Source organism: Ammodytes marinus (assembly GCF_949987685.1).
Source record: "Ammodytes marinus genome assembly, chromosome: 13".
NCBI classification, from domain to species: Eukaryota; Metazoa; Chordata; class Actinopteri; order Uranoscopiformes; family Ammodytidae; genus Ammodytes; species Ammodytes marinus.
The window spans coordinates 8,375,457-8,388,505 of NC_137217.1; the positions used below are offsets into that span (position 1 = coordinate 8,375,457).

At 45.8% G+C, this 13,049-nt stretch overlaps 1 protein-coding gene across 2 annotated transcripts in view; it reads left to right on the plus strand.

Annotated features, from left to right (window-relative positions):
• The first annotated feature begins 288 nt into the window (after positions 1-288).
• The window catches only part of LOC307259267 (nuclear factor of activated T-cells, cytoplasmic 1-like), a 62,873-nt gene continuing 50,112 nt past the window's right edge, over positions 289-13,049 (plus strand). For both annotated transcript variants that reach the window (XM_080039039.1, XM_080039040.1), the window contains exons 1-3: positions 289-661; positions 3,968-5,078; positions 6,852-7,011. In XM_080039039.1, the coding sequence (XP_079895165.1) occupies positions 541-661; positions 3,968-5,078; positions 6,852-7,011 (1,392 nt within the window). In that variant the 5' untranslated portion in view covers positions 289-540. The remainder of the gene's footprint in view (positions 662-3,967; positions 5,079-6,851; positions 7,012-13,049) is intronic.

The window sequence follows — 13,049 nt, forward strand, 5'->3', positions numbered from 1 at the left end:
CACACACACACACACACACACACACACTCACCTCCCTCACCTCCCTCCACTACCATCGCCGGGATCCCATGGTAGAAGAAGGCATCATCAGGCGGTCCGGGAGGTTGCAGCAGGAGTCGGCCGCGTCATCCCTGGATGGGCGGCGCACACTGACAGGAGGACGGAGGGTGTTTTCCAGCTTTAAAAGCACCGGAGCCGGCCCCTTTGACAAACCGCGCTGCGTCATAGACCTGGGGACACACTCTTGAAAAACCTACATTGGGCTGAAGAGAGCCAAACTCACCTCAGCCACTGCACCCTACAGCAGCCCTACTATACCTGCGCCTCTCGTCTGATACACTAACCCAAGATTACTCCCTGTTCCCTTGGTGCGCTCACTCCACCGCGTTGTGGTTACAAGTTGCACAGTCGTGTTGTTCCACTGCGAAGTATGCGTTTATTTGATGGTGTGTGAAGTGAACTAGCTCTTGCATTATTATCGCCGGAGGTGCTTACTATTACAGTCTCACAGGCGGAGAAAGTTGCGCATCGGCTTGTTGAATGCAGGACACCTTCTGCCTCGGCGTCAATTCCAAGTTCAGCTTCGGAGCAGCAGCCGCAAAGGAGCGAGAACTCCAGTTTCTCACCTCTCTCGCCGCCGAGATGAAGTCTGCAGAAGAAGGTAAACACTGTTTGCTTTAAGTTTGATTTTTAAGTTTGCAACCAGCGTTTACATTTGAACTTGCTGTCAGATCTGTACACATTTTGATTGTAAGATGCTGACACCAGGTGCTTCGGCTCTTACGCATAACTTTAGGTATAGGGAGCGTGTGCACAGCTGTAAAGTTTTGTTCAAACATTTGTTGGGTTGATAGTACAGTATCAGTAAAATACAGTAATCCGATTTTTTTTTAAGATTGACAAAAAATATATAAAAATAAACTTGAAACAAACTTGCCGAGTCTGGCAATTGTTCTTTGATAACAATCATTTGAAAGATGATTACAAATTAAAATAATTTAATTAGGAAAAACATATTTCATAATACATCCTATGGTGTGATAGTGGAAATGTCACCAAATAATTGCCAGACACCTTTTGCATGATCTTTGCTCAGCAAGAGGATCCAATTAGCACTCAATTTAGTATATTGAGTGTCATGCACCCACTTTACATCCACACCATGAGGTGTCTCCAGCTGTCTTTGCAGGTGCTTTTTATTGTGCACAAAGAATGTTGATGGGTTTACCCTGCTGCTGTCACCACCACTTGCTTTGGATAAGAGGTTGAAATAAACTTTAAATAATGTTTTAATCTTGCTTTTTTTCTTTTTTTTAACAAAGTTGTACTAAATAAGGCTATACATTGACAAGATTGTTTATTTTCCAAATGCACAGTTAGGTCATGTGAGGGGTCAACCATAGAACATCAAATTCAGGGGTTTGCCTAAGTATTGTAGAGATAGAGGATGAGTCAGCCTCTGAGAAATATAGATTTTTTTTAGCTCTTTGATTCAGCATATATGGTAGCACAATTTGATTTGCTCCATCATCAGTATTTGATACTCGGTCTTGTTTCAATTCACTTGAGTCTTCCATTGCTGATGTCACTGGCTTCTTGTGATTTTGGGGAACTTAATTTTGTCCTTGAGGTTTCAGATAGACGCGTTGCGGGCTGTATTATTATTCGTTTCAGTCCCTCAGTCCCAAGCCTTATAATTGGTAACAGACGTGTGTGTGTGTGTGTGTGTGTGTGTGTGTGTGTGTGTGTGTGTGTTTGAGTGAGTGAGCGAGAGAGAGAGAGGCAACCGAGATCTGTGCGTTCAGGGATGCCGGGGAAGCTTGCTTGACAAGGAGACGTGCTTAACCACACACAGCTTCAGCAGTACACCGAGGGCTGCCTTATTATCGCATAGACACACTCACACACACACACACACACACACACACACACACACACACACACACACACACACACACACAAACACCCACATACAGTACTCTACTGGTGTTTTGCCATAGCCCACAGTCAGCCATGTGCGATAAGTGGCCCCAGGGTTCTTAGTTCCACAGGCTGCAGATGACTTCTGTGGGCCGATCACCTATCTCTCCCTGAGGTCCCGTCAGTCTGCGCCCCGGCTTGGACCACAATCCCTATGGATAATACCCTTCCGTTCTTTAGTCACGCTGGCTTGGGTTGTGTGTGTTGTGATCGTGATAGCATAATTGAAAAAAGATTGCAGAGGACAGAAAGAGCACGCTATAATCTGGGTGATAGTCAGTGTTTTCTAAATGAACTCTGCGTAGTGCTTACACTCACACAATTGTAAAGGCTGTGCCCCGAGTGCAAGAGTGAGTCATTTATTTTCTTTTTTTTTTTTTGCTTTTGATCACAAATTATGATCTGGTATAATTTTGTTCAGCAGGCGTGACGCATGTGACCCAAGAAAGCCAAGTTTCGAGATCAAGCAGCACACAAGAGTGAAAGTCCCGGTGCGTTTGAGTGGGTGTTACAAGAAGTCAAATAGGTTGCGGCACAGTGCACTGATGGTGCACACATTCAGTAGGAAAAAAAAACAGTTGCGTCTCAAAGCAAAGTCATTCAGGCTTGAAGTAAGGAGGTGTGTCACACCGGGTGGAGTTGGCAGGAGATTATCATCTGTTTGACACTAGAAGAGGGTAAACCAGAGGGAGAAAAGCATCGGGGAAGACTGAGCTCAGGGCATACACGTTTTTTGGGGGGTTTTAACCACTGGTGCAGAGATGAGTTCCCAGCACGAAGAGCAAGAGTTTGATTTCAGTTATCTGTTTGAATACAACCAAGGCATTGAGAACGAGCCACAGAGAGGTAGGTACTCAAGGGCAATGTAGGCCTTATTTTCTCTATTGTGTGTAGTACTGTATGTTGCACTGTGCAAGGGTGTTGCTTTGTACTGTGAAGAAAAATATGGTTTCTAAGTATGTCAAAACTCTGCAAAAGGGTATGCCATTCTTCTGCCAAGTCTTTGTTTTGGATATTTTTTTTCTAAGAAAGAAACATATTTGATTTTTTATTTTTTTTATATGTTTGGATTTTGTGCTAAATGTGGTATATTGAACTTGTCTGATGCACATCACATAATCACCTCTGAAAATAGACTATCATAAACTATTTTTAGACTGCTTCTTGTGCGGTGTGTGACAGATTAATCATTTCATGTGATGCACAGCATTGTGGTGAACACATATAGCGCGCTACATAGGGGAATGCCCTCCACTGGGTTTCAGAATGAACTGTATTCATTCTGTGACCACTTTTACCCTCATTGACTTTATCAATAAAAGGCAGACATGAGTTTTACAACTGTTGACTCAGGAGCCAGCCGCCAGAAGGCTACTGAAGAGGCATACCTTCCAGGCTACATGTGCCTCCATTGAGTTTTTATATCATTGCACTTGTCTGTTCGCTTGTGCCTGCCCTCTTGTATGTGTGTGTGTACCACGGTGCATCTGTGTGTAACGCTGCAGCAAACTCTCTTTGACTTAATCACAAGCTCGGAACCATGCGAGAGTGCTGTCAGTTTTCCACAGGGGAGGGCCTAATTCACTCAGTGAGTGATGCAATCAATCAAATAAAGCATCCATCAGCACTGCTGGAGGAATTCCTGTAGAGTACATATGACAGTAGGGAGTGCCAAATAGATAATAGCGCCTAAGATGAACTGATCAAACAAACAAGAGTGGCTGTGCAACTTGCGACTATAAGGCGCAACCGCACTGTACAGCAACCGCTTTGAAAGGATCGCTAAGCCTCTCCAGATGTTTATAATGACGGGAGGCAGTCATTTGCTGCGAGACATATTGGTAAGATTTGTGTAGAGCTATTGTTCTAAACTGTAATCAGGGTTAATTGCCTCCATAACGTAATGGTTCTGAACCTTTGCCGTGACATTGTGTCATATATCATGCTTCCATATACTTAAAATATACTTCTTCTTTTTTATTCTCAGATGCCTACAGCTACACACCAAATGTCAGCTTGTCCCTTCCACTGGGCATGGGCAACCCCTGCCTGGCCAGCCAGTACCACACCTTACAGGCCAGCCCAATCATCTCAGTTTCCTCTTGCCACCAGACAGGCTACGGCCTTCAAAATGATAACCATGTAGCATCTGGCTATTACCTGCCCCACGGCCTGAGACCAAATGGGGCCCCGGCTCTGGAAAGCCCCCGTATTGAGATCACAGCCTACAGCCACTATCCCGAGGACGAGGTTGAGGAGAGCAACACAGAAGACCACCACATAATCAAACGGGGCGTCAACTCCGTCGTGACCCTGACGCTGCCCAACGCGGACGGCTACCGCGATCCCAGCTGCCTCAGCCCCGCGAGTAGCATTTCCTCACGTAGCTGCAACTCAGACGCTTCCTCTTACGAGTCGGGCTTCTACAACTATGAACACTCCCCACAAAACTCACCGTGGACATCTCCTTGTGTCTCTCCCAGAGGCTCTTCCTTGCTCCTGTCCTGTCCGCATGCCAACGGCCCCGCAACTTCCCCTCACATTTCGCCCTCCACTTCCCCCCAGATAGGAGCCGTTGCTGAGGAAGGCTGGCCGGCTCAACCCCGCGGCTCCAGGCCTAACTCCCCTTCCTGCGGCGGAGGCAGTGTGGGAAACGGGGGTGGAGGTAGCATTGGGAAGAGAAAGTACAGCTTCAATGGCACCACCTACCGGCAGACATCCTGCTCACCCAACCAGTCGCCCACCACCCCGTCCCCACATGGATCCCCCAGAGTGAGCGTCACCGATGAGAGCTGGCTGGCCAACACCAACCAGTACACCAACAATGCCATCGTGGCCGCAATCAATGCTCTCACCACAGATGGAGTGGTGGACATGGGCGAGGGAATCCCGATCAAGACACGGAAGACCATGCTCGACCAATCGCACGCCATGAGTTTGAAGTTGGAGCCGGGTGGAGAGTTGCTGGGTCCCGATGGGGAGCTTCTCCACGAGGACTACCAATCCCGCTTGGGCCTCAAGAAGGAGAGCTACTGCGGGGGCTTCCTGGATGTGCCCCAGCACCCCTACTCCTGGTCCAAACCCAAGCCTTACCTCAGGTGGGTGGAAACTTTACCAAGATACTCAGTGGTACTGTACAAAAGTTAAACACACAATTCCACAAGATGAAACACTTAAGGGTTTAGAATATCATTGAAAAAGTCAATGTAAAACCAACCCAGTAGGATATCCTCTAAATGTCATTGAGAAGACAATGAGGCACAGATAGAATTATGGTTTCATACATTCTGCCTAACGAATACGTAAAATAAATTCAGATTTGAATTGTTTATTTAGTGCATGGACAATATTGTTTAAATTCTGAATCTTCAAAGACCATATCAGAAGGCATAAATCCAAAAGTTGCATGCTCTGCTATTCTAAGAGTTCTCTTTGAAGCTCAAACCCATTCCATAAATCATATCACACTGGAAGAAGTTTCTATAGCAACCCCACATACAAACATAGGAACGCATGTAGACACAACCACATGCACACGCTCACACAATAACACACATGCACTCCACTACACAATACATTTTTGACTTTTGAGAAAGGGAAGCTTTTTAACTTTCAATTGTGTCCCTCGCGTCATTTCTGTTTTGTTCCAAGCCAATAACACACTTTCCTGTCGGAAATCAAGTGTTTGATTAAGATAGTGAGCAACAGGAAGTAATGGTGACAGGCCTGGCTGAAGGGGAAGCAGTCTGTGGGTTAATCAGCCGGCTCGCTGCTCTGGTGTGCTGCGCCATCAGCCCATCTCTTTCTATGGAGCTAGCCCTGATGTCATGCACTGACTGGGCAGATAAAGGCCTTCGGGGGGGAAATCAGTTCGTTTTGGGTCAACAAACAGCCCACAAGTTCCACAGAGATGCCAGAGATTGGTTTCAGTTGAGCCACCCTTTCGGGGTCAGGGGTTTGCGTTTACCAGGCATCCGGCATGGAGAAATATTGTCTTGCACGTGTTTGTTTTGGTTTAGATATCACCACAGTGTTCACATGGGAAGCTCTGACTCTCCGTCTCGAGAACAATGATGTTAAAGGAGACCAGCTGTACACTCTGAGAAAGAGATACCACGGTCCAAGGCAGGGTGTGCTCATGACCTTATTCCATTGTGCGACGATACCGTTTTTAATACTAGTGCTGCCGTGCTTTAGAAGTGCACAGTTATAGAGTTGGAAATGGACAATTATTGCATCAAAGGACAGCCTGATTGCCAGTTAGTGTGATATTTGTTTTTGTGCCCTAGAAACGTCTGTCCTCCCACTGTCAAGTTGCTTAACTCCCTGCGTCTGTTTCCACCTGTCACACTATAACACAAAACACACTGTTCTCTAACCGGGGCACATTTGTCTCTCATTTATTTTTCATAAAAAGGGACGCTAATTATTACCCAGGCCCAAGGAATTACACGTCAATGCATGACCTCAATTGATTAGATTATAGACCATGATGGAATGGAGAAGGATCAAGCCAGTCGGATTACACTAATGAGTCCTAATTTGAGGCAAATTTAGAACTTTTTGATGTAGACTTCCTTGGCATTGATGGAACAGTGAAAATGATGCAACCTTTTAGTTCTTGCATTGGCCAATCAAATAGTAAAAGGTTAAATAATAGAGTTAAATAGAGAGGAAAACCGCCATTCGCCATGTGTTTAATCAATGCAACCTGGAAATGTCAAACACGGCAAAGAGCAATCAGATACAAAGAGTTTAGGACAGAAAGTCGACTGTCGGGAAATAGATGAAAGTTAATTCACTCTAATGTTATATCAATCAGGGGTAGAGTGTGTTCATTTATACTAATACAATATGTTGTGTTATTGCAGCCCATCTATGCCATCTCTTGACTGGCAGCTTCCATCCTGCTCTGGCCCATACAACCTGCAGATCGAGGTGCAGCCAAAGTCCCACCACAGGGCCCACTACGAGACCGAAGGAAGCCGAGGGGCGGTGAAGGCCCTGTCTGGAGGCCACCCTGTAGTACAGGTACGTCACCAGCACTATGAGCCAGCAAATACTTTCTGAATCAGATCTTTTGGATTTACTGTACACATTGCTGTTTACCAGAGACAACGTTAGCTTTGTGTTTTTTTTTTAAACCCTGTAATAATTTGCTGTCATCACAGCACAAGTGGTAACAGGCGGACTAGTGCTTTCTGGTTAACAGTACTTTTGTATAGCAACATCTTACTGCATGGCATTTTCAAATAAACATTTCCTATTAGCGTGTGCAAAACTCTTACTAAAACTAGTTCTGGAGTAAGCATAGTCAGAATGGAGCAGCCTTTAGCCTTTTTCCTGAACTTGTGTTTAAAGTGTTGTAAACATAAATTACAAGTCAATTATTTTACATTCGTAGAATATTGAATGTGTCATTCCATTATCGTTGCAAACTTGTCAAACAACTCAAAATACCCCAAGCCTAACTTTTTCCTCTCTGCAGCCTTTGACGGCAGTGATTCAGTTCAGTGTTAATAACAAACCACTGTCTATGTGTTGCTGTGCTTGTACGCTGTGTTACTAATGTCTCCCGAAGCTGAGAGTCAATATGCTGCAGCGAAAAAGGTCGCCCTGACCAGCAGCAGTGCACGCTGACTCAATTAGTATAGAGCAGGACCATCCCCTCTCTCACTATTGTGCTTGGCCCACACTTAAAGAGCACGTCAGTCTCACCAGCGGCGCAGCACAGAGCTCCTTTCTCTACCACGCTGTCAACACACGGCGCTGACATCTTGGTTTACTCAAGGTGGGGATCAAGCAGTTTGTGAGTGTCCTTAAAGTTTAGGTTCAATGTGCCATGAATGTAGTCTATGAGAAGTAAAAGTGCATTTCAACCTCGCTAATTAAAATGGCATTTGTCGATGATACATTTCGTGACAGACTGTTATCAACAGTTATCAAGTGGTAAATATAGTATATGTGTAAAGCAGCCAAAGCAAACACTTCACCCTTAGAAAAAAAAACATGTTTGGACCAGTACAGTTTCAGGTTGGTGGTCCATCCTCGTCGCATGCAGCACTGTTAGCCTAAAGATGCTGTTAGCGACACAGCTGTTTTGTGAATAGATGTTGTCAGCACATCTTGGTCTGCTCAGTGTCAAGTGCACTTGACAGCTTTTGGCCAACGTGGTGTTATAAACAGGCATGTCAGGCTCCAGGTTTTCTTTGTAAATACAGGTAATTATCATGCCTTCATTACAAACCTCTGTATATCAACATGCGGCTGGTGAATCAACATCTTAACACGAGGCTGACCAGACTCGGCCTGTCATGCGCAGCTGTGGCAGGTGAGACTGCTTTTGATTTAGTTTACCCCGCTCATCTGACTCACTCCTTGGGGCTGGAGTTAAGAGTCACGAGCAAGCCGTTGTGTGTGTGTTGTTGCATACACAGCGTTGTCCAGACTTAGATTAACGACTTGGTTTGTTTATTTCATACCAACTTTGCGCCAACTTCTCCGAGGATGTGTTCAAGTGTCTCTTTGTATGCCGAGCAATTATTAGCGAGCAGTAGTCATGGAGAAAATATGATGACAGCTGCTTTACCGTCATCCCCCCCATCCCCTAACCCCCCCCCCCCCCCCCCCTTCACATAGCTCAAGCTTTAGTCTTACTTTTTTCGGTGAGGAGTGATTTATGCCTCTGATTTGCATGTGCAGCCAATCGGGATATCTTGAGGGTTTCCCGACATGTGCATGGAAACATTGGAAGCATGGCAGACAGAGAAATCTATTAAGGATTACGCAATCCTTAATACATGCTATAATGGAAATATAGAAGAAGAAGAGCATGTTCTGTATCTTCAGGGAGTTGTTTGTTCTTGTTTGGAGTACAGAATCAATCTTTCATAAATCCGTCTCACACTTATCCCTCACTCTATCTTTTTCGTACTGTTGTGTGATACTGTGTTGTTGTAATCTTGGAGGATAGGATCGGATCAGTCCCCATGTGTGCCCCTGTGGAAATGAGTGGCAGGCTCTGGTGGACGGTTGAGGTGCAGTGAAGGAGAATGAGTCGGTAATGACACGGGGACTTGGGTGTAGTGAGCAGGCTAAGGAAGTGTGTGCATTTGTGTGTGTGTGTGTGTGTGTGTGTGTGTGTGTGTCTCAGTGTGTGTGTCTCAGTGTGTGTTTGTGCTAAAGATTGGAGTGAGTCGAGAGAAAAAGAAAAAAAAAGGAGAGAAGGGGCAGAGGGAGTCACCAGGCAGCTGGGGCTCTGCTGCCCCTGGAGATCCTCTGTATCCTGCTGATTAGGGGCCTGGGGTGGCCCTGAGGTTGGATAGCAGTCAGAAACCCAGCACCCATCCGATGCCACTTCCCATTTCCATGCACCGGTGCCTCCCTCACCCTCCCTAGAGGGGCCCGGGGATGTCACTGCTCGTGAACCGTTCATCCCTCAAACATCTCCCCAAACCCCACACCAGTAAAGGGCCTCCCTTAGCTCAAAGCCCATGCAATCATCCATCAGCTATTGTTTTTTTGGATGATCAGACACATGTGCCGTGAGTGATGGTGACATGTGTTGGAAAGACAACGGCGGATTGAAAAACACCGCACAAAGAAAAACACGAAGGGATACAGTGTTCCCAGAGCTGACAGTGTCCCCCCGGAGAGACAGTGACTGACAGATAGTCAAATATGGGATGCTCAACTGCTCATTTACCGATGTTGACTTGTTATTCAATAACAAGCCGAGTTGTTTTTTCTTGACAAATGCCCGGGAACGTTTAGCATCTACAAGGTCTGACATCATTCTAAGCTCAGTGCTATATCCACCACAGAAGCTGGAGATTACGAGGCACGGGTGGGTGGAGAGAAGTGGAGGGGTCTATACACTCTGGTTACACACAGATGAAAACCTTTAGATTATGGGTTACCTCCACTCATTACCCCTCTATTGCTTGGGTCTTAAGGTTTCCTATTGCAATTCTCATTTATTCTGGACTCACACTCAATCTTTTACCTCCCGTGTTCCGCATCAGTAGCCTTTTAACCTCCTTTAGCCCCCGATCGGTCCACTATGTGACCCCCATGAATGCTTTTCCACTTTATTTACTGCAGCAGACCACAGCGCCATTAAGGGGATCTCTACCGGCTCCCCTCTCTCACCACAGCTATGCCAAACGTCTACAGGATGAAAATAAAACCCACAACCTGGTCTACCTTCACTCAGAATACCACTATGACATTGATGGATGGCTTTTTTTTTTCACAGAATAGGAAAAAAAAGGAATTGCGCCGGAAAAGCGTTTTATTTTTTATTTTATTGAGAATGTAGCAACCGACCGAGGACATGACCCGGCTTTGATTTTAAACGTGTGTTCAGTTTGAAGATGTTGCAAAAAGGATTTCAGGTTCAACCTCAGTCAAATAAACACAGACATCCACAAGGCCCCATACAGCAACACCTGTGGCGTATTAAACCTATTGTGCGGCATATGGCTAGATCGTATAGGATAATGACTGGCCTATAGGGCTTTTAACCCTCACTCATATATACACACACACACACACACACACACACACACACACACACACACTCTCGGTCTCTCATTAAGTCTAAAGCAGCAACAGACATGGTGTAATTTCAGCAGGATGTGGCCATCATCCCTATTAACATGTGCGTGACTTAATACCCATCTCCCTTCCTCCGCAACTGTATGTAATGCACATCAAATCTGCCGTATGTTTCCGCCACGACGACATGAAAGACCTTGGCAAGACATGTGCTCGTTTCTTTCGCATGTGCGGTTTCACCTTGAGATCCGGTGCTCGCGGGCTGCGTAATGTCTCGAAGGAGAAAAAGAAAGCCCTGATCCAAAGCACCCTATACTGTATAGCTGCTAATTGCTCATTAAATAGACTGCCGCCTCTTGTTTGATATTCAAAAGGCTCGGTGTACCCTGTAGTGCTGTAAGAACTTAGTCAGGGCTGTTATTCGTTGCCCAAAGGGGTATTTATCCCACTCTTTAAAATTGTGGTTCTCCATTCTGCAGGGCTTCCCTTACACTGGTATTGGGCTACCACTAATTACCGGTTAATAGCAAGTGGAAAAAACAGCGCAAAATGTGTATCATTCTCTCTGGTTTGGGGTGATAACCAGACAGCCCGCAGATTAATGAGGTAAGACACTGGTGGGCAGCCGTGCATATGGCGGACGCAGCAGTTGTCCGTGCATCAGTGTACCCAGACTCACTGTAGTTTTGGATGATATTTCTTATGGCAGCCATGCCTGTGCTGGTAACAAAGTAATTCATTTTTATATGGAATCTGGACCCTCACTGGTCTAGACATGGGCTAGTTGCTTGAAACGATGCCCTCAATGACATACCACTAATGTACTCAGTTCAACAACAAAAAAAACACTTTGAGGGATAGAACTCTGTTTGGTTGCTTGTGAAAAGGAGCGGCTTTTGGAGGCTATATGGGAAACGTAGCAGCACATTAAAGGACTGCGTATGTTGCCTTATGCATTTAATATGAGGCGCTGGAGACATTAGCAGGGCAGGACGGTGGTGGTGGTGGAGTAGAAGTCTGGAAGGAGAGACAACTTGGATGAGTGTACATTTAATTGGGTACAGCAGAGGCTGGCTGTGGGACTGTCAGCACTTGACAGAGAGAGGGAAGCGTGATAATGGGAAAAAGCCTGAATGTGCTGTTGTGTTTTCTCCACCCCTTTCTTCAGCCCCCTCTCCTCTGCTGCTTCCAGACGTATTCTCTCTCCCTCTCTCCTCTCCTCTCCCTAATTCTCTGCGCCACGTGGACTTCTACGAGTCATGACATTTCTCCAGGCGGTGATGAAATCACTGTGGAGGGATAGAAGGCAGCAGCACACTGCAGGGCCTGTAGAGTGTATTTACGCTCCGTTTTCCAGCCAAAACAGACAACTCTAATTTACCGAGTCATTATTAAATATAACATGTTGAAATCCTCTCTTTGAACTTTTGAGGCCAGGTTCAGGCAGCACGGAGAATGCCACTATTGCTCAAGAAATTGAGGGATAAAATGCACTATGAAAAAAATAAGAAGTGTGTGTGTGTGTGTGTTTGTCTGTCTGTCTGTAGAAAACACCCTCTATCATCATTTAATCAACTGAGTGATTGAAGCAGATGAATGTATGAAAAAAAAATAACATATGAGATTGTACCCAAGGGCTTAACTTCCAATTCTAATGATGGATCTGCAATGGTCTACAGGGACTGGGAGATGAATGGTGGAAAGTGGGATGCACACTCCACTCCTCTGCTCTTCTCAGCCCGACACTCCTCCACATCATCACAACCGACCCAGACAATACAGCTGCACACAATTACACAATTAAGCATCAGCTGCCATATCCACAATGTTTTACTTGAGCCTCAGCTATCAGAAAAAAATGGCTCGCGCAACAGTGGTCTGCGGTGGGAGGTGTAAATGGATCTAGCTGACACAGTGGCAGAAGTTGGCACCCTGAAAGAGCTACAAATCAAGCCTCGTTTCAAACTCGGTTTAGATTATCTCAAAATAAATATACAGTACGTGTGCCAGATACAGCTGCAGCTATGGCTAGGGGAAAGCAGCTCATCTGGTCAAAATTAGCCGGTCCAACATCATGGGACTGTATTAGACACAAATACACAGTTGAGTTCACAGGTGTGTGTGTGTGTGTGTGTGTGTGTGTGTGTGTGTGTGTGTGTGTGTGTGTGTGTGTGTGTGTGTGTGTGTGTGTGTGTGTGTGTGTGTGTGTGTGTGTGAAGCCTAAGTCGACGACCCACACTTCAAGTTTATGACCCCCCACCTCCTACACCTCCCCATTTTATTCTCCCTTTGAGAATAAAAAAATAAGAAGTAAGTTGTGCGCTCCGCTTGTGGTGGTGTTGCATTTGAGTGAGCATCGCAGGAGTTTTAGCAGAAGCTAAGAGGAGAGGGTCAGGGAGCACATGTGTTAAAGGGATCTGGGGAGGGCGCCCAGGGGGGACTAGGCTGGCTTCCTTTGCTTCTGGGAAGACCAGCGTCACCACTAGGGCTACCTGACCTCATTAATCACT